This window comes from Trachemys scripta, chromosome 5 (genome assembly GCF_013100865.1).
Source record: "Trachemys scripta elegans isolate TJP31775 chromosome 5, CAS_Tse_1.0, whole genome shotgun sequence".
Classification (NCBI taxonomy): Eukaryota; Metazoa; Chordata; order Testudines; family Emydidae; genus Trachemys; species Trachemys scripta.
Genome location: NC_048302.1, coordinates 49,831,362 through 49,853,393, shown reverse-complemented (window position 1 = coordinate 49,853,393; position 22,032 = coordinate 49,831,362). Strand labels below are relative to the sequence as shown.

General features: G+C 43.8%; 1 protein-coding gene across 6 annotated transcripts in view; it reads right to left on the bottom strand.

The window, feature by feature from the left end:
- Positions 1 to 10,244: 10,244 nt before the first annotated feature.
- NOCT (nocturnin) overlaps positions 10,245 to 22,032 on the bottom strand; it is a 76,851-nt gene continuing 65,063 nt past the window's right edge. For 3 of the 6 annotated variants that reach the window (XM_034772060.1, XM_034772058.1, XM_034772059.1), the window contains exons 2-3: positions 13,138 to 13,407; positions 10,245 to 11,836 (exon numbers count right to left, since the gene is read on the bottom strand). In XM_034772060.1, coding sequence (XP_034627951.1) covers positions 11,001 to 11,836; positions 13,138 to 13,399 — 1,098 coding nt within the window. In that variant the 5' untranslated portion in view covers positions 13,400 to 13,407 and the 3' untranslated portion in view covers positions 10,245 to 11,000. The other 3 variants (XM_034772063.1, XM_034772061.1, XM_034772062.1) reach the window with 3 other exon arrangements.

Here is a 22,032-nt window from a genome sequence, read left to right as displayed (position 1 = left end):
ATTTAATTGATTTTGGTCTGTTTGTTTTTCTTAAAAAAAAAAAAGAAAAGAAACAAGATAACTTATTTCCCCTCTGTCTGTCCAACTACTTACCTGCTTGTTTGATATACTCCAATCACCAAGCTAAGAGGACAGTGACACAGTCAGGTGGTTTGGAGCTCCCTTACACTTTCAATGGAAGAACTCTGCTCCTGTATACATAGTGTTGTGAGGCAGGTTGCCAGAATACACTTCTACCCCGATATAACGCGACCCGATATAACACGAATTTGGATATAACGCGGTAAAGCAGTGCAACGGGGTGGGGGGTGGGGCTGTGTGCTCCGGCAGATCAAAGCAAGTTTGATATAACGCGGTTTCACCTACAACGCGGTACGATTTTTTGGCTCCCGAGGACAGCATTATATCAGGGTAGAGGTGTAATTGGTAATTTATTTTTTAATCTATTTTTTAATGACTGCTGATGGACATATGCTGTGTAAAATCCTGTGGTTGCAGAGTACAGCTGATGTCGCATTGATTCCATTGAACGGAACACTTTTGAGTAGCAGCATTAAGTGGTAGCACAGCCGTTATTATTTACTGTTTTATGTAGTGCCCAAAGTATTACTAAGCACTTTTACAGACTGATAAGACAGTTCGTGTTCCTAAACTCAGACATGAATGATAAAACTGAGAGGAGATTGGGGACAACAAATGTTACAAGAAGGAGAGCGTGGTTACTTTGGTTAGTCATGTGCACACCTTGAGGGTCTGTTATACATAAATGAATCGCAAAGGTGTTTTGGAGGACCTGGTCTGTGGGGCAGTAGATGAGGCAAGGGAAGATGGAAAAGAGTGGGTTAGAGTGCTAGTGGAAACACGAGGGTGAATAATAAGGACATAATGCAGGGACAAGTGGGGCTTGATCATAATGTGAGAACTAGGAGTGGCTGAAGGAATAATTAAATTCCCTTAGGTTCTCTGCAGGAGGTTGTGAAAAGTATAGATTAGTTAGTACTCCTTCCCCACACTGCCTCCTCTACCACCTCTCTGGGCACTTTTTTCTCTGGATTAGAAACATAAAAAATAATAAGGAAATATCTCCTTTCTTACACCACTTTCATCTTTAGCTCTCCAAATGCTTTATAAAACCTAGATGAATGTTATCCTCGTTTTATAGAGAGGGAAACACAGTAGTAAGGAATAAAACACTCAATCAAGCCACCTGCCCATCCAGTGCAGTATCCTGTCTATGATAGTAGCTAGTACTCTACACTTCAAAGGAAAACAGTGTAAGAATCCCAGAGTGGCTGCTTGTGGAACAGCCTGACTCCAGGGGAAATTTCCTTCCTCATCCCCATCAGTCAATGGCTGGCATATGCCCTGAAATATGAGGATTTATATTCCTTATAAAGTTCTGTGGATGTTCATTATCTATATACATATCTAATCACACTATCCAGTGGCCATTAGTTCTACCAGGTCCCTTACCTTTTCTCTACCATTTATATTATATACCTCTATCTTGTCCCTTTTATTCATCTAGCCTCATTGCTGTAATCATTTGTCCTTGTCCTTCTATTTCTATCTTCTATGAAATTAAGTTGTTAAATTCTGTTGTATATAGGTTCTTATATTGCGCTCATCACTATTATCTGAGCACCTTGCAGTCGTGCATTAGGCGATATGATTACAACTGTCACATGTTTTGTTCTCTTATCCTCTCCTCAGGGGGAGAAGTGTATGCAGTGGAGTGTCTTGTTTTGCAGTTTTGTTTTTGGTGATTTGCCCAATGTCACCTGCAAGATGATAGCAGAGACTTGAATGGAACCTAAGTCTTCTGATTCCCAGTCAGGTCTCTTATACACTAGACCACATTGACTCGGTTCTTTCAGTTGCTTATGATGGAGAAGAAAATTGGGATGACAATTTGTTTCAAATTTTCAAGGAGGTGGGTGGAAAACAAATGATGTAGCAAAATACATGGAAGCTTTGGAAGAAAGAGACCTTAAGTTATTCTGATTAAATGCCTCAGGTGATTCTGGTGCTGCAGTCAGTCAATAACAAAAGGGAAAAAGTATTTTTCAACTGCCTTTAAATAATTGAGGATTTTGCCAACACAGGGCTGTCAATCCTCTGATTCAAGCACAAATCTCATGATTTCAGTTGAGGCTTTTGGGTCTGAACAATCTATGTATTTAAATTTTTTTTCTGCCACTTGTTTCCTTTGTGTGCTGTTGGATGTATGACATTCCAATGAACTTTTTTAAGTGAAAGCCCTCTTAGACCAGAACCAGAGAAAGCCACTGCAGGATGTGAGAGACAGCCTGTGATCATGAGCATCATTTATTTAGTGGAAGTAACTGTTCAGAGAGTCCTAATTTTGCCCCTCAATGTCAGTGGAACCACTGTGCACACACAAACAGTGAAATAACTTAGTGGCTCATTTCCCTTTTTCTCACAGAAGTCAGATTGTGGTGGTCAGCTACTAAACCTGTTCTCTTAGCAGGGTGGAGAGATTGTATTTTCTTGAGGCGGGGGTGACGGGGTTTGGGCAGGTAGAAGTTTAACAAAAAGCATTTATTAAAATTTGGGTTTAAGCTTAACTTTGGGTTTTGGCATGTCTCGCTGTCCACTTCGTTCATTCATCTGATTTTTTGAACTTTTGGTGTTGGCAGGAACATGTAGCAGAGTTCTGTATCCATATGAGAACTAGACTGAAAACAGTGATTAGAGAGAGATACTGCATAGGTATTACAGTCTAAGAGCAGAGGGCTGTACAGACTCTAGATTCGCTTAAGCATAGTCTGAGCTTATACTTTAGAGAGCTTGTGGATCAATAAAGGAGATGTAAAAAGAGGAAAGCTGCACCTTAACTAAAAAGGCCAGCTAATCTTGATCACATGTCTATAGGGCGGAAATAGTGAAGGAGAAGTGGTTGTCAAGCATGAAGCAGGACCAAGTGAAGACCTTCAGGCAGGAAGAGATGGTACAGAATCCAGACTGACTTCATACAGGCAAGCCAGTGGGTGGGAAGCCTAAAATCTGCTGCATAGTGAGCACCCTCTGAATATACGGTAGAAGGGAAGAGAGGTTTGAGAGGCAGAAAACTGACTCAAGGAAAGGTGGGAGCAGCATCCAGTATGGATGTTGGGCATCCTTTGTCCTAATGGTTAACCCTTAAGAATCAGAAGTTTCTATAGGATGACGAAGCTGAACCCTGCTGCTCGTGAGCCAGGGAGAAAATGGGACACGTTGAGAAAAGTTGAAGACTGACTGCAGCAGTCCAGGAGAGAGAGAAGAAACTGGGTTGAAGTGCTGCAGTACCAAACAGGAGGCAGGAATAAAAAAATGACAGCATCCTCACATTGTATACAATGCCCTTGATCAGCTTATGTGTGTGAAGGGGATTGGGTAGGTGGTTGACAGGCTCACCAACTAGTCCCTGAGGAGCTGCCATGTCAAGTGGGACTGTGTCCTTCTCTTGGCCACTTCCACAGACTCCTATTTCAAGAACCTGGAGGTGCGTGGAAGGGATTGGAAGAAAGGCTCCCAGCCTAAAGTAGCTACGTCGTGTGTATCTTGCCACTATGGAGAAGAGGAGTGAAAACCAAGAGCTGCCCTGGCCAACTGGAGCCTGTAGGGTTGGAGTTGCCTAGAACCACCGGTGAGAGGCAGACGTGAGAGAACCAGATAACGTGCAATAGAGAAAGGAGAGGGGTAGATGAAAAGCAAAAGGAGAGTTTCATATTTTTTAAAGAACACTTTTATAAGTCTTCCATATAAGCAATTGCTAACTAAAGGGATGTTGCATGACCATGTCTGATAAAAGTTGACATCACTCAGACACTTAAAATATGGCCCACAGCATGAAACTTTATGAACCTTTGAATACATGGAGTTGTTACAGTTCAGAGGAACTCCCATCCACTTAATGTACAACTCCAGTTAGAGTGAAGTTTCTGTTCACAAGTAAGGATCCAAACTTGATGACACTTACTAGACTGCAGTCAGGACTTCCTGTACCTCTTCCTCATGCAATCATAAAAATAAAAGGATGGAGGGCAGATGGAAGTTGTACTTCTAAGCCCAACAGCCTAAAGTTAAGTTCTGAGCGGCCACTATCTTGGCTGTCCCCTCTTTCCAGCAGTGAGCGTGCCACACTTGTGAATGCTGCTGCAGATCACTCATCAGAAGCACAGCAAGTGCTGTTAGAATCTGAAAGCCTCCATGAATATGCTATGGCTGAAATGGAAGGGATGCTTACTGTGCATTTCAAACATCCAGTCCCTTTGTCTAGTTCTTTTTACACTAGCTTCTTAGAAGGGTAGGCAGGCTTTGGTCACTATCGAGGTACTGTATATCTCAGAGCTACGGCAGGAAGATCTCTCTAGCTACCCTGAAATTAAAAAAGTTGGTCCTCAGAGCACCTACCCAGTACTCTGCTCAGTTTGGCAGCTGAGTCTGGCCCTAACACTTAAACCCGTGAGAGACGAGAGCAACAGCAACCTCTCGATGATGGTTTTTACAGATAATGCTTGAAGGAAAGAAATTCTCAACCCTAACTGAAGCTCAAAGTTTACTACTTCTACAGTTCTCCTTCCCCACTCTCCAGCATATTACTTACTAAATTGTAGTTAATGACACCTGTACAACATCATTGGAGGAAAGGAAGAGGTTGTTGAGGGCATGATTTGAAGACAAGGGGGTTTAGGTCAGATTTTCAAAGTTATGTAGGTGTCTAAACATGCATAAAAGTGCCTAATGAGATTTTCAAAAGCTGCTATGGCAATTAGGCACCTAGACCCCTTTAGAGGTCTAAAGATGCAGATAAGCACCAGGATCTTCAAATACCTTTGGCTCTGTATAACAGCAGTCCTGGTTTGGCCAGCAGAACTTCTTGAGCCTACTGCTGCATGAGGTGGAAAGAATCTAGGCTTGACTCAGAGCCCGGGCAGCCTGTGCTGTTCAAAATAATGTCTTTAGTTGTAAAATGAGCACATTTGATACAGAGGGCATTGAGACACGGACCTGGAATCCCACAATGTCATTAGTTCAAAGTCACTTCTCAAACGAGACCTGCATTTTATAGCAACAATATTCTATTTCTGTGTAAGCCAGACTACCAGAGTGAGGTCAAACATGAGTGGCAACAAAGGGCTGCCTTTCCTGTGTTGTGACCTTGAATAGAGAACTGAATATCAGACTATTAATGCCTGTTGTGGCAGGGGCCTGGGTCTATCAATTACAAAACCGGAATCCTGTGCCATCTGCTCAAAACTGTCTGTTCCCAAGGCAACTGCTGCAAACTGTGAAACAGACAATCAGTTGTCATGTTATCTGTCCTATTTTCTCAGTTTGATGAAGTCCACCTTCTTAGCATGAAAGAGTCCGGAACAAGAGTTTGCATTTTTCTAGCAAATAGTTGCCAGCATCTTACACTTAGCTTTGATTAAAGGGAGAGGAGTCACTTGTTACTAAACTGATCCAAGAACTTCAACAGTATTGAAAAGCTGGTTTGGAGGAAAAATCCCTCCCAACAAAAATTATGTTCTTTGTCACTTCTGCTTGGTGAATAACAGCAGAGATTGATTAAGGGTATGGTACAGTTAGTAGATAAGACAGTCATATATCAACTTAAATATTAAGGAAAAGTAAATTTACTGTATTGCGGGACTGGCATCTCAATCCTTACTCATTGGAAGTTGGTTGAATGTAGATGTCCATTTCAAGCAAAAAGATGATCATAGAACAAGCTAAATTCAATGCATGCCATAATAGTGGGTATTAAGTTTTTTTTGGGGGGGGGGGAGATGAGGGGTGGGCATGTGACATTACTTTGTTTAAGCTCTGTGTGTTGAAAGATGAACTTGCAGCAGGTTGGTTTTTTTAAAAACAAAACTTTCAGACAATGAAATAAAACTTCATAATTTCTTCCTGCAGCGTAACTGTGGGATAGGAACAAGGATTCAGTAATGATAAAAGTTAACACAGCCTCTGTCTATGATTAAAACAGAGAATGTGACATCTGATATTGAGTAGTGTGTGTTCACAGAGCAGGCACAGTCCCAGAAGAACTTGGGTGGTAAAGACATTTGTATTTTAGAATCAGTCACACTGTGGCATGGGGTCCTCCCCCCTCATCCCCCAAAACACCACCACAAAGGTAGTGGCTCTCCTGTTCGTTCAGATAAATGACCAGCTACTATCAATACAAGAACAAACGCACTTTCACCACTGCAAACTCTTCTCTTGCAGAATACTAAGAGACCAAGGGCAATGTTTCATTTTAGTCTTCCTCAGCATGGGGGGCCCACAAAACTTCTTTTATGGCCGTAGCTGGGTTAATAGGCCAAAGTTAACCTAGATTGTAGCAGTTCATTGTCAAATGCTGTCCAGCTTTAATAGGTACACTAAGGGAGAATGCAACACATCTTCAACTACAGCAGTTGTAATCTCCTCTTGCAGGTCCACCAGCAAGCTGTGACTTCCTGGGACTGTTAAATCAGGAATTAAGTGACTTGCTTTCCAGCCCTCTTGCACCCGGTGCCCCACCTCTCACTTCCCTCTCATTATCAGTCTCCAAGGCCATGCATCAGTTGCAGATGATCCCCAAATGACGATTGAGTGGACTAAGAGGCTCCTGCCCTGTTTCACCATATAAAGGGTTGGCAGTGATGACAGTTGCACAGAAATCAGGCCATCGAGCACAGAACACATGGAGGTAACTTTTTTTGTGTGTGGTAAAAGTATGACAGTGGTTTTTAACTCTTGTTTGAAAAACAAATAAAACTGTTGATGGTGAGATTCCAAACAAAATGGTAAAAGCATCCTTCAGATCTTCTGAAACACCCCCCCCCCCCCCCCCCCCACACACTCCCTAGGGTGAGAGGCAGCCCATCAATCAGCAAAAGCCATTTGGGCCGATCTGCATGATAGTTTGGCTTTGTAGGTACTGTTAGTAAACAAGACTTATTGCAGCCTCTATGCTGTGGCTCAGTGCTCCAGGAGAGTTTCACAGCGGAGGCATTCGTGAGGAAACCCAGAGAATTTTTCCAGCAGCATGAACCTAGAAAAGAAGGGAAATGTTTATAACAAAAGTGCAGGGGGTGGTGATGGTGGTGAAAAAGGATGGGTTGCAGCATTTTGTGACCTGGCTCAGAACAGACGATATACGGTATCATTTGTTTTCCAGTTGTGGCATGTGTGATAAAGTAGGGAACCTGTGCACAATTTGAGTTGTGTGTGAGATTATGAACTCTGCATCTTTCAGACTGCAAACTCTATTATGTATGCTAGGACTAGTTGTCATCTCTAGTGTCTATTTGCCTTCCTGTTGGACTGAAACTCCAAGGGGTAGCAATACAGGGCTGACAATAGAGGACATTAACTCAGGATGGTTTTCTAGCCAAATACGAGCCTCCAAGACAACAGGCTGGATTCCACACAGAAGAATTGGTTGGTCAGAGGAGGTGGGTCATGTGGCAAAGGTCTGATCACTTGAGGTTAATCCAGGAGTCACCTGACAGACTGAAAGGTTATAAAAGGGCAGGAGCTGCTGATCTATTTGAGGTCTTTGCCCATTTTCATCAGCTCAGGGAGAAGTTGTTGCAGCAGTCTGAGGCAGGGGAAATCTTTCCTAACTGAACTCAGCCCATGTCTCAAGGAAAGGATGAGCTAGGGTGAGGGAGACTGCACTCAGGATGTTTTCTATGTGATCTGTACACTCTGTGCTTTATTTGTTAAAGCACGAGCAGTGGTGTTAGAAGCCTGTGCAAAGTATCTGTGCATTTTAAAAGTTACACTTAACAAATGCCCCCTTGAAGAGGTAAACCAGAAGGCTCATACCTGCAATGGGATTCTGGGAAAGGTTGTGTTTAAGCTGGAAGGGAGGGCCTGAGGGGGTGCCAGATACAGGAACGGCACCATAAGGGCCTGCCTAGGAGCTCCAAGTCAGTGGGCAGTGCCTGGACTCTATTCAGATTCCAGATGCTTAACACATGGGGATAAGTAGCCTGGTGAATGGCCAAGTGGGGGTGCTTGATTGGGCCTATGACAGCAAGTCACCCAGACTATGTAATATCACAGCTGAAAAATTAGGCCCATACCTGATTACAATTCCAAAAGTAGAGGCTGTTGCAATTTGCTGGAAGATCCAGCAGGGAGAATAGGTGCTTGGCTTCTGATGAGACGGGTGGTGTTTTTTTTTATTATTTTAATATTGGGAAATGAAAGATGAAATTTTGAAAGGAACCAATTTGTTACAGGTTTAAGTGTTACTTAAATAATCTCAGTTTTAATACGGTTTTTAGAAATACCCATCACTATTTCAATCTGTCTAAGCAGATTGGTGTGTTGTCACACATTGGCAGACACCTTTTTCTGAAACAGCACTTTAGAGTGGAAACATGGAAGTGTTTCAGACAACAGCTTGCAGGGGGCAGCAAGAAACAGCTCTGAGGTTATTTGGTTGAGTTTTCACTGAGCCACTGCAAATTGCTGAGGTTGATGGCCCAAGTTTAAACTACCCGTGATTCATGAACGCAAGTCTCCACAGTGAAAGTGAAGGGTCATACTATGTCTGATCTACACAATTCTGTTGACACCCAGGCATGTTTTGCACTGGGATTAAGGGCACAAAAAATTGTGGCTCAGGACACTAGCAGAAGAGTAGAACTTTAAAGACTTTTCAGAGAAAGACAGGGCAGAATGAGCTGCTGCGATTGTGGTGACATAGAGCAAGCAGGTAGTGGGCTGGGAATGTAAGACAAAGCAGTGGTCAACACAGTATCAGATTGGAGTGTTTACTCTCCCACTCCAACTATTCCTGTTTGACCCAGGAAAGGAGAGAGCTAGCCAGTGGGCACATATCTGCAGCAGAGGGCCCCTATTTCACAGCATGACTAAGTGAAAATGCTCACCCCATGAGCAACATAAGAACGGCCATACTGGGTCAGACCAAAGGTCCATCTAGCCCAGTATCTTGTCTGCCAACAGTGGCCAATGCCAGGTGTCCCACAGGGAATGAACCTAACAGGCAATGATCAAGTGATCTCTCTCCTGCCATCCATCTTCACCCTCTGACAAACAGAGGCTAGGGACACCATTCCTTACCCAAGTAGCCACATTTGCTTTTTCTAATTGATAGAATGCAAATACCGGCTGACATCTGGGACGGGGGGGAAAAAGAGACAGTACTTTGCTCCAGTTCCATTGGCTCGCTAATGTGGAATTTGATATGTCAATTAGGGTCCCTAAAAGAAGGATATAGCCATAGCCTAGTGTAAGGTTTAGATGCATTTTGCTGTACTACCAGAGAAGGCAGTTTGCCAGCAAAAACAAATGCTTATTTCTCATAAGTTTTCTTTGTGAGTTCTGGCTGCCTTTTTGTCCCTGCCTCACCAAATGGAGTCTATAGTTCCATGGTGGTGGTAACTCTAACGGGGACTGGACATGTCACCACCGCAGACAATTCCTGAAAAATATGTCTTTGAAAGTTGTGATACTTGGAAACTTTAGCAAGAAGACATTACATTGGTCTTTTAAAATAATTATCATTTATTAATGTATCTGGAACACTTACAATTCAGAATGGGCCAGTAACGTTACTTGAAATGAAATACTGCTTTAGCTTGGAATTGCCCTCTGTGTGGTTCCTTTTCTCCCCACCCCCTGAAAGTCAGCCCCATGGCTTCCCCACTCCAGCCACCATTCCCACCCTCGCCACCTCTACTTCAACAAAAACCCTCACTGCTGTATTCACAACCCATAGCTATAGGACCTTCTTGGTGGAGAAAAGCACTCCCCACTTAGCAAGGCTGGCAAGAGCTGCTTATACTAATATTTTTCTCCCTCCCATAGTTTAATGCATTGCTAGAGTTCCACTTACCCACAAAAAAGAGAAACTCAAGACTGCTGCCAACCCTTTTTGTCCTGTGTTTTATAATGGCAGAGGCAGAGCCATCAGTCCCTCTCAATACATTGTTTACCATTTTCTAAAAATGCCAGTGTTAAGTCTTCAAAATGCAATGCAACATACACAAAAAAAGGCAGGGGAAGTGGGTCTTAACATGAAGATCGGACCTTTATCAAAACAGTTAGTAAAACTATGACAAGACTAAATAAGACTATAAATTTAAACCATTTAGAAATGTGTGGCATTAAACTGACAGGCAAAATATTCCTGGATTAAGTGTGTCCTTTGAAAGGAAGTGCAGGGAAAATAGTAGTTACAACTTTGTGTCTCTACAGGCCACATATGCATTGATGCAGGCACATTTTCTGCAAAACTGAAGGTACTACTACATCATACACTATGGTCAAGTCTCCTCTCTTAGGCACTCCTACTGGAGTAGGCTTTGCATCACATTACATGCTCTATGGAAGCTGCTATCAGTTCTTAAAACACAGATTAATTCTCCCATCTCAAATCATTTCAGAATTACTAGGGCCTTCCTAGATCTGCTTGTGTGTCTGAAATGCATGTGTTTCCTACATTTAGACTTAACACAACTTGGTCAATTGCATTGCTTACACATCAATATAAAAATAAATAAAAACACGTATATAGTCAAGCCTCTTACCCTTGCATGTTCACCAAGGGGAAACATTAAAACTTGCCCTGACAGCATGCTAATTTTGTTTGTGTACATATACACTGAATTCTTAGCTTGAGAACTAAAGGCCTGAACATTCATTTCAGGATTGATTCAGTTCTTAGACAAAGGAGTTAATGAAGGGAGAAAGAATGCAGTTTCCCCTCCAATTTTCAAACTAAGATGTGGCAAAGCACATGTTGAACAAAACCATCGCAACTCAAAAATTGGCAGTCAACTCCTTTTTCCTCCTTTGGAGGCTTCAAATTATAAGGTTTGAATGGCAAAGTTACTTTCAAGTACATGCCTGAAAATATATTAAGCCATCCATATACCCCATCCTTAAGTAAATCCAGCCTCATCAAAAGTTTCTTTAAAAATGGTGAGTTAAGACACTGCAATACCATATGGAGTTTAAACAAGTTATAAAAGCCTGTCAGGGTCTTGATTAAAGCTGAAGTCACACACCAAAGACAGGTGGTCTGAAGGGTAATTGAAGGATGGCAGTCTGTTGGGTCCAATTTGTTCTTCAGTCAGCAAGCCAAGAGCAGAGTTTACATTTAAGGCATGCTGGGAATACCAGATATAATCCAGTGTGTGCCTGCACTCTCCAGAGGGCCGGATCTTCCATGAAGTGTAAGGAGGCTCTGATTGCCCATCTGCACTCAGCAGCTTGTAAGCACTATTCAGGTTGAGACTGGAGTTAGAGAATTCCTTGTAAACTTCTTCGGTGGGCTCTGCATTGAAGTCTCCACAGATTATTAGAGGGATCTCTGCTCCTTGGGTAATATTTTTTAGGTTCTGTAGAAGATCGCAGCCTTGTGCTGATCGAAATCTCTCCCAGCCAGTACGGGCTTTCAGATGAGTGACTGCAATGCAGAACAGCTTCCCAGTTTCACTGCATCTCAGCGTCTGGGCTATGGCCACTTGGTTGGTTTTTAGCTTCATTGCAGTTAGACGGATATTAACACTGTTGATCAATGTAAAGCGGTCCTTGAGAAAAAACAAGGCACAGCCATCTGGCCCATTGTTATGTTCCACATCTAAACAGGGGGACCATGGCTTAGGGAAGAAAGTACACTGGTAGCCTAGCCGACTAAGGAGTGGCTGAAAGGTATCAAAAAAATGGTCCACTTCTTGCAAGCACAAAATGTCTGGTTGGTATGCAAGGATTTCCTCCAGAATGAGGCATTTCCTTTCTTCCCACTTGAGAGCTTCCATGGGGCACTGAACGAAGTTGTCCTTGCCTTCTCCAAGAGCTGGAATGAAAAATCCATCAGTACCTATTAATTGCCAAAGAAAATCATCCCCTCCCTAACTTAGACTTGCGTGGGCCTGTGAAAACAAGGGGCTCCCTTGTAAACATACTGCCAGCTACGGTTAAGTAGTATGCAGAGTTCTACTCAAAATCTGGACCTAACCCCAAATGGATTTAAATGTTAAGTTAATTTTAAGTGTGGTTTATACGACATATTGTCTCCATTTTGCCAGGAGATTTTATTACCTTGCTTTGTAGGATACATGTGTGCAAAAGTTGTGGCATACTCCTAGGCCATAGATACCAGACTGGATTGGAGCTGCTGCTCCAAGTTATAAGTACTTGTGGCTACAGTTTGCAGGAGTGGCTACTGATTTTGGATGATCAATCTGAGATGCCTTAAAGGGGTGTGATTTTCAGAAGTGTCTGGTAAGAAAAATAAAAACAACCTCTATACACCCAGGCCTTTGTAAAGAAGTGTGTCACACAGAGCACCCCAAAAATTACAAGTTGCTTTAAACTAGATTAGCATATGTGGCTGCTATGTCATCTTGTAGTATCTCTTGTTAAGTCTCTTCCATGCTATTGTGTTTACTCTATCGTCTGGAAGATGTTACAAGGCAGAAAGGACACTAGATAGGAGAGCTATTTGACAATATTCTTAATCTCAATATGGTCTTTTCAAAAGTTAAAAAAAATGTGCAGAGAGAAGGCGAGATGAGGCCACTGTGCCCAGTTCAACCCTCAGCACTGAGTGCACAATGTGGAAAATACCACTATAAACACAATTATTCCACTTCAAATGTGCTTTTCCAAGTAGCAATAACCAAGACAAATGAAAAAATTCCTGGAACTCTGAACCAAGTTTAACTAGTTTTTTTTTTTAATACATTGCCACAGGATGATCTGAATGTGTTATAATTCAACTTCAAAAGTAGTAGTATAGAGGGCAAGTCTACTTTTTGGAGGTCACTATGGATCCAATAGTGGTGTGCATCTCAACTTAATAGGAGATACCTTGTATTCACATTAAGTAGCTTCAGTTTTATAACTACAAGAAAAGGAAATGTTTGTGTGACTGTTGTGCAGGGAAGGTCACATGAATTCAGACCCAGAAGCTTTCTATTTTTGCTATTCCTTCCGAATTAGATGTGTCTCTGCCCTAACCCTCCCAATTCCATATATTTGTACTCTGTGCAAACGCACTATATCTACATTAAAAAAAATACATACAATTCATTTTCAACAGCGTCTAGCTCCAAGGGGACTACCTCAAGTTGGAGATTTATACGAGGTTCATACCTTGCGCAAGAATGTTCCACTGCATGACCCTAATGGGACGATGGGTGCTGGTAGAATCTGCCCTCAGGTCTACAAAGTCTCTCTGGAGTCGGGGAGGGCGTTTTTGAAGAACTGCCTGGCATTCTTGAAGCAGAGCTTTAGGATCTATGGGATCCAGCTGCTCTGAGTCTGACTGTTCCAAGTATTCCCGATGCTGGGAGGCCGCACTGCTGTTCAACGTCTTAGCAAGAGCGCTATATAGCCTGCTCGTACTGTTTCCCATGGAACACGCTGGAAAGAAAGAAGTGACAGTTCAGCATCAGGCATGATTAACTCCCCCTCCCTATTTTCAAATATAGGGTTGATCTTTCATCTCCCAAGTCAGAGTAGACAAGTGAACCGACGGTAGCATTGCAAAAAGTCCAGAAACTTCTGGCATTTGCCTCTCACTGCATGGGAATGTTTCAAAGGGCTGCACAAAAAGCGCATAATCAAAAAAGACAGCTAGGGTTCTCTCAAAGTTATGTTTTCTTACATCTTCATAGCACCTTAAGGGGAACTGACTAGGCTTTTTAAATTTTAAAAACTCCGGTGAATACTAAGGCTAATAGTTAGCTCTAAGTTACAAATAAATGCATTCATAAAAAAGGAATCTCACAGCATTTTAAGTTTCCTGCATAAATCATATTTTTTGTCCCTCATTGTGGATCTTTGTCACACATTTGCCCATATCTGGGTCTTGCCAGGTTGAGATGTATATAGCAAACAGGTCTGCTGGTTCCTGGGACTATTTATTCTTGGACAGACCCACCAAGAGACCAGCAGAAACTGGCTTCAAGATCTTCCCTCCCCATATTCGCATGATTCCCCAAAACCGTTTTATTATGACAATTCTTTTCAGCTTTTGAACTGAATAGGACCAAATGAAATGATCTTCAACTTTTCCATCCATTTCCTTATATAGTTTTGTCTAAAGGATTTTATTCACACTGCATGGGCACGGTGTAAAAATCTGACAAATAGGGTTGACTCACTGTGTTGATGAGCGCCATCGTAAACCAGCCACAGAAAAGTTGGGTGTGTGAACACACAACCCTATCACAGTTGTGCAAATTGCTAAGAATATTCTCCATATGGTAGTCTTCCACCTCAGACGATTCAAGAAAATAGAGGCAATAAAATGAAGTATAGGAAATTTCTTAGAAGTGAAAAGCTTTTGTCAGAAGATGCAGTAAGGACCAGTAGCTAGGAAAGGTGCTGCTAACTTTGTGAAAGCCAAGTTCTGCCTTGTCTTGTATCTCATACATCAGTGGGATTACCAAGGGTGTGAAAAAATGTAACATTTGTCCTAGTAATGTTCAGGAGAAAAGTTATGCTAACATGGCAACTGCTACATCAGAAGTTATTTAAATTCTGGTATTCCCTCGGGAGGTGGAAGATATTCATAGATTTCCCAACTACCTTGTGTCATCATTATTGCTGGCTGGAAGAAGACAATTCCGTTTCACTGCAACTTGAGGTTCAGAAGTTTGTTTTCATTCCACGATGGAACAAAACCAAAGCCTTTTAAACATTTTTGCAAAAATGGAATTGTGCCAAAATGGCTGGTTTTGGGAGCAAAACCAGCACTTTTGATTTGGGCAGATTTTTTGGGGTCCCTGTCACTTCTGATGACACTCTCTTCTACTCTATAGCCTGGTGGCTGGGGCATTGGCCTGGTATGTGGGAACCCCAGACTCAAGTCACTGCTCCACCAGATTTAGAGCATCACTCTGAACGTTCCAGCCAGCTCCTGTCACCACATCAATGCACTGTACAGACAGCACTGTTCACTTTGTAACACAAACCTCAGGGGAGAAGGTACATTTTAAACTTGAACAAAAATAAAGTGGTTGCAGGGAAGGGACTGAAAACTTCAGAAGCTTGAACAGCTTGAGTATGAGCCTCATATCCAACCTTCGTCCTAGACCAGGGGGGTGGGCAAACTTTTTGGGCCAAGGGCCACATCTGAGTGGGGAAATTGTATGCAGGGCCAGGGCAGGGGGTTGGGGTGCATGAAGGAGTGCGGGGTGTGGGACGGGGTGCGGTGTGCAGGAAGGGGCTCAGGGCAAGGGATTGGGGTTGAGAAGGGGCAGGGTGTTGAGGTGCAGGAGAGGTGCGGGGTGTGGCAGGGGGTTGGGGTACATGGTGCAGCAAGGAGCTCAGGGCAGGGTGTTGAGGTGCAAGAGAGGTGCGGGGTGTGGCAGGGGATTGGGGTGCATGGTGCAGCAAGGAGCTCAGGGCAGGGGGTTGGGGTGCAGGATGTACGAGGGCTTAGGGCAGGGAGTTGGGGTGCAGGACGGGTGCGAGGTGCGGGCAGGGAGTTGGGGGGCAGGATGCAGCAGGGGGTACAGGCAGGATGCAGCAGGGGGGACAGGCGGGGGACTTAGGGCAGGGAGTTGGGGGCAGGGTGCAGGAGGAGTTTGGGCTCCGACCCGGCGCCGCTTATCTAAGGCGGCTCCGGGGTGGCAGTGGCGTGCACTGGGGCCAGGGCGCCAGGCTCCCTGCGCCGCTCCAGGAAGTGCTGCGGCCCCTGGGGGAGGGCTCCGCATGCGCTGCCCTTGCCATGCCTCCAGATACCTCCCCTGAAGCTCCCATTGGCCACAGTTCCCATTCTCGGCCAATGGGAGTTGCGGTGGGGCGGTGCCTGGAGGCATGGGCAACGCTCAGAGCCCTCTGCCCCTCCCACCTGGGGTCCGCAGGGAAGTGATGCTGGCTGCTTCTGCAGAGCGGCGTGGGGCCATCCCACTGGCTGGATCCAAAGCCCTGAGGGGCCAGATCTAGCCCGCAAGCCATAGTTTGCCCACCCCTGTCCTAGATATTGGCTAAAGAAACACCAACCTTACTATGTTCTAGAGTTCCCTATGAAATACACTTATAAATATTTAGCATCGTGTTTCTCCTAAGCTGTACAGAGCTACTGAGCTTTGCTTTCCGTCTACCCTACTTAATCCATTTAGGGAACCATTGCTCCCTTCCTGGAAGCCCCGACAAAAAAGCCAGTGGAAGTCTCTAAATAAGTAGTCTCTGTTCTTCCCTCAGAGGAGGTGAGTCCATGACCATACGTTACATAACCTCTCTCTACAGTTATGGCTGTGGAAGTCAAGCAGCACTGGAGAAACAGAAATTCATAATTCCTCATATGCTCTGAGATCTGAATTGCACGGCTTTAGGTCAGCTATTGTTTCAGGACTCCTGTCTCATACATATTCTTTTGAGATATACTGCTGAAAAGTTCAGCTTCTCCAGAATTAAGAATTCATCTGACAAGCCCCTCACCACCTACATATCTTCTACATATCTTGAAGAAGAAATTTTCTTAGTAGATTTTAAAGTCAGATAAGTCAAATACTTTCCCCCTACCTATTTATATGGTGTCCTTTTATTTTAATGATGCAGCCAGTAGCAGCATCTTGCTCTACTGCAATGAAGAGGAAAGTCTCAGGGGTCAAACCTTCCAAAGTGGGTACTCAGGATTTACATGGAGAATATGCATGTTTGAGATGTACTTCATTTTTGGAGCACCAGAACTGATACTATTTGGAAGTCACAGTAAATTTAGTATTGTATTCCAGTGTTTTACAACCAACTTTACATTGGTTATTTTAAGAGGACTCTACTATTAGTATACTACCACCTCATGTACCGTAAGTTATTTTCAAGAATTTCCTACTAGAGCTAAACCCACCCTGAAGAGGGTGAATATGCAGAGGGATATTGCCCCCTCCATAACCACACAAAAGAATGCCAATCCACCCATTCTAGCCTCAGACATAGATCAGAGAGATGGACCTTGCCTCATAGGCCCTATTACTGTCTGCTCATTAAACGGTTCATCTTCCCCTGCCCCTTCCAAGCACCATATCAGAGACAGAATTTACATTTCTGACTTCAGAACTTTACCAGGCGAGGTTATTTTATATCGCAATAGCCCCTGAACACCCCAGCAAAGACCGAGGCCTGTTGTGCTGGGCATTGTACAAACAGCCCATCCCTGACCTAAAGGGCTTTCTGTCTAAACAAACAAGACAGACAGAAGGTTGGAGGGGAAGAGAGAGGGGAAGTGACTCATCCAAGGTCACACAGCAGGTCAGTGGCAGAGTTAGGAACCAAACTCAGATTTCCTGACTCCCTAGCCAGTGCCCTAGTTACTCCTGTGCTGCCTCTTTGCAGTGACAGAACCTAAGCAGCAGGGGGTGAGAATCCGGGCAGATGTTGGCCCTGTGTTTTGCTTATTAACAAAGGGATAGTTGCAGGTTAGACAGCTACATTGTTTCTGAAACAAACTATGTTTCATTTTGGCTGAGAGGGGAAATTTTAGTTAGAATTTTTTCCCCGTTGCAGTCCGAGGTCATGGTGGAAATCCATTAACTGAGTTCTAGGGAATAAGCCCAGCAGGTAAATTTCAGTCAGAGCTTATTTCATATGTAGCATTGTACCTTTGATCAAGAGGGTGCTTATTATGCACTCTGCCCTATGCCTGTTATGGATCCACTCAATCTGTGGGCTTCCTGCCTAGAGACCTAGGAGTAGGATTACTTATTTACCCAGGCTAAAGCCTTCAGCAATCAGGGCAGCTAGGTGCTCTCATTGACTCTCTCTCTCTCTTTTCCACCCCTCCCCACCTTAGGTCCTTTTTTCCTCAAGGTCTGTCTGCCCAATCACCCCAACACCGCTTCCGACTGCAAACATTTTACTTCTGCTCCCATAGCACCTCTCACTACTCCACCATAGGCCCCCCAACAACCCTCCAGCTCCAATGATTCCCACCCTAATGTATTCCACAATCCCTAGTAACCCCATCCCTGCAGGCAGCCTTTTCACCTGTACCCTGCAAAATCTGTGCTCCCCTTTTGCCCTGCAGTCCTCTTCTGCCCACATGTCCCATGGCCAGCCCCAGCACTCCCCTCTCCCCCAATCCTTCTTCCATGTGGCCCCTGGAAGGCCCTACCCATCTTTGGTGTTCATTTAGTAAGGAGGTAGCTTTCTGGGCCCAGCTCTGCCCTGCCTTTGCCCAGTGCTGGGACAGAAAGCAGAGATTTGGAGCCCGCTGCTGTCATGACAGAAGCAGTCCTGCTGTCAAGAGGTCAGGATAGCAGGCATTCTATAGCAGAACACACTGCTAGGTGCTCTGACTGGGAGGCAGTACCCGCCAGCACCTCCCCATAGTGATAGGACTCAAAAGATGTGTGAAGTTGTGTCAGAAGCCACCCACATGCCAGAATCCCACTGCCATTATAAAACCACAATAAGTATGTTTAAAAGAGTGCCCAGGAACACAACTAGGGAACAATAACACTGGGCATCTGACAACCTCTGGTGTCTAGGCAAACTGATCCACTTGGGGGGGAGGGAGAGTCACGTATTATCCCCCATCTGAACTTACCCAGGGAGGAAAGAAAGCGAGGAAAGCCCAGGAAGAATGGGCAGAAGACAGTGACAGAGGATGCTGAATGTGCTGGCATCACTTAGAAGAAGTACCGCTACTAGTGAGTGCCCATAATCAATGGAGGAGCTGGACTGCCCAATGTGACAGCGGCACAAGAGGAACTAAGGTCTACGGTAATCTTAAATGTTACTTTTTTTAAAAAAGACTAATTTCCCCAGATGACCATGTTCCTTTAAATCCTAATGAGTATTTTAGTTTAATCTAATCCATATATCTTTAGGTTTGCTCCCAGGGCCATGTGGAACCAAACCAAACATCTAGAGATGTTTACCCACTTTCTGTTCAGCGTGTTATAAAACCAGAGTGTCATAATGACTTGCTTGACTAGAGCCCTAGTTGCCATTCACTTCTCTGACTACCCTTTTTCATGTCAGCTCTTACAAAGGGACCGCTTCATTACCTGTTAAACCTGCTAGAAAATGTACTGGAAGTCAATTGTGCTTCTATTCTGAAGAGTACATAAAAGTGGCACCTTCTTACCCATGAGATCTGCTTCTTGTGTAATCACACGTGCTGTCTTTCATGACGAAAAAGTGTTAATTTTCTACTCATATTAGCCTTGCAGAGTCAAAGCAGCTAAGAAGGTTCTGTTCTCTTTCGCACCAACAGAATGGTTTTGGTCATTTCAGATAGTTATACCCATGGCTTTAATGGGCTTGCTATGGAATTGCAAGAGGTCACTAACAGCATAATTGTATCTGCAGAGCCTTTTACTCCTCAATTATGTGCAAGAAGGAAAGAAATCATCTTGGTTCTGAAAGCCCAGGATTAGTCTGCAGGGCTAACAACTAGAAACTCCCATTTCACCCCCTTTTAATTTATAAACTGATCATATTTGATATGGAAACATAGAGAAACATGGTGCAATCCCCTGCCCCTTCCATTCCCTCCCACCCAGTACCTTTGCAGAGCAGAAATTGTGTTAAGCTTACTGGTCTGCAGTTTCCTGGATCCAGTAGTGCGTAGGTGACTTATGGGAGGAACACAAAGGGGGGCACAAGCTAAAGGGGTGGCATATGACCCCCCCACATGTGAGTCCTCCCTGCCCCCTGCCTAGGGCCCCTGTGCTCTCCCCATTCCACCTTACCTGGGCAGGGGTGGGGTAGGGAACCTCTGTCCTCCCACTGCACCGGATACAGACTTCTGAACTGCAGGGCTCTCCGGAACCACAGCAGCGAAAGGAGCAGAACGTGGGACCACCGGCCTCCTCTGGCATGGCTGTATCGCCCCCAGCCCTTCCATGCAGCTGTGTTTCCTGTCTGAGGTCTGTACAGCTCCGTGGAAGACAGGGGCAGTACAGTCGTGCTGGAGGAGCTGTTGGCGTGGGGCTGCCCGGCAGCCCTACATTCTGCTCCTGTGTGTTTGTTTGGTTTTTTAATCTATTCTTTCCCAACTGTGCCATTCCTCTACTTATAGCAGTATTATCTGGATAGTGAAATACTTTTCTGTAAAGGATTTCAGCCTTCTTCTCCTTGTAATCCATTGCTCCTCCTGATCTAGCAGATCTGTACTTTAATTATAAAAAAAAGAAAGTGGTCTGACCTTCTACTCTGGAGGAAGCGGATGCCTCTCCTGCAACAGATTCTTTGCAGAACTGGCGTTCTCATGTTTTGTTTACCATAAAGACAAATAAGATAACATAAAATATTTTTAAAATTCTGATATTTACTAGTAGTTTAAAAGTAATATAGCAGGTTGGGTACTTAAAGCTTCTGGTAGGACTTAAAGCCCCATATAGCTGTTAAAATTAAACATCAAGTTTAAATATATTAAAAAATAACTGGTCATCTATACATGCTCTCCTTTCTCACAGAAATACATGGAGATGCTGTCTTACAGCTGCCAGATACCTGGTTAATTATATAAAACATTTACTAGTTTGTACATACATGGAAGCTTCTAAACACTTCCAGTATTACCCAAGAGCAGTGCTTAATTGGTGCTGGGGCTCGCTAGGGCTCAGACCCAGCACCTCTAAGTAGGCAGTTTGTAGCCCCGGCCCTATGGGCTTTGCATGTCAGTTATGAAAGTAAGAAAATTGCTTGAACCCCGGCACCTAATTGCTTGAGTCTCGGCCCCTCTTTCATTACAAATTAAGCACTGCCCAAGAGCTCAGCATTTAAGCTGAGCACAGGTTTTGCAATACTCCCAACACAATTCCAAAACAGTAAACAAAGAGAATAGTTATCTTGCATACACACCTGCTAAGCTGCAAGGATGCACCAGTGTCAATACGGTAAACAAAGTTAAATGGTGAAAGGTACATAAATGTAAGTCCGAACATCACATGACCATTTTTTTATTGAACAAACTAGTCAAGTAGGGACATCTAGTGGCCTTTGGCAGAATTGCTTCAAACAATCAAGGCTAGTGTGGAAAATATTTTTGGTTAAGTGGTTACAGTCAGGGCCGGCTCTAGGCACCAGCAAACCAAGCACGTGCTTGGGGTGGCACATTTTCAGGGGCGGTATTCCGGCCATCTTTTTTTTTTTTTTTTTTTTTGGAATGCAAAAACCAAAAGCCGGGGGGGGGGGGGGGAGGGGAGAGGCGGAAGAGCGAGCCCAGGGCTGGGGCGGCAGGGGGTGCGGGTGGGGGAGGACACGGGGAGGGGTAAAAGAGCCCAGAGCTGGGGTGGGGGGACAGGCAAAAATTTTTTTGCTTGGGGCAGTAAAAAACCTAGAGACAGCCCTCGTTACAGTAAACTTTTATAGTTAAGCAAAACTAAATAAGCTATTACAGTGATTAATATGCCGAGTCAAGAAAAAGATTCTTGAATGAAATTTTTTCTTATGCTTGTTAGTCAACATATGGGCTTTATAGACAGCGTTAGTACCAAAAGATGAGAACTTGAACATTCATCATGTTAGAAAGTATTCTGTATTAGAACAGTGGCATAGGAGTGACTGCAATAGAGATTACAGTGAACACACATTCATTATAATCTCAGAACATATATTCATAACTTTTTTAGAAGTCACCTTGAGCTGAACATTTTTCAGGTTTTGTCTTGACCCAAAGTGAGTATTTTTTGGAGAGTTTGAGAAAAATAATTCAAAAGAGGTGAATAGATTTAAGGGGGCAAAAGAGATTATTTTTCTGTTCAAACCTAAGAAGTAGCTGAGATTAGACACTGTTCTTGTGTCTAGTAAGAGATCTAGAATGTATACAGATTTGGGCTAGGATAATACATTAAAATCTTACTAGTGAACAAGTCTAACACCATAACCACATCACATGATACTGCAATGTCTTTAAATTCCAAGTAATGTTTTTCTAGAGGCCAATCAAAATATTTATTCAGCATTTTAGATTTGTAAACTAGCCAGATCACAGCTGATAGCCTGTTAGCTGTAAAAAAAAAGAAGTAGTAGCCCTACAGCAGGAAGCCGAGTTACGTGCTGTATTACAGGAATCCTGGGCTCTCCTCT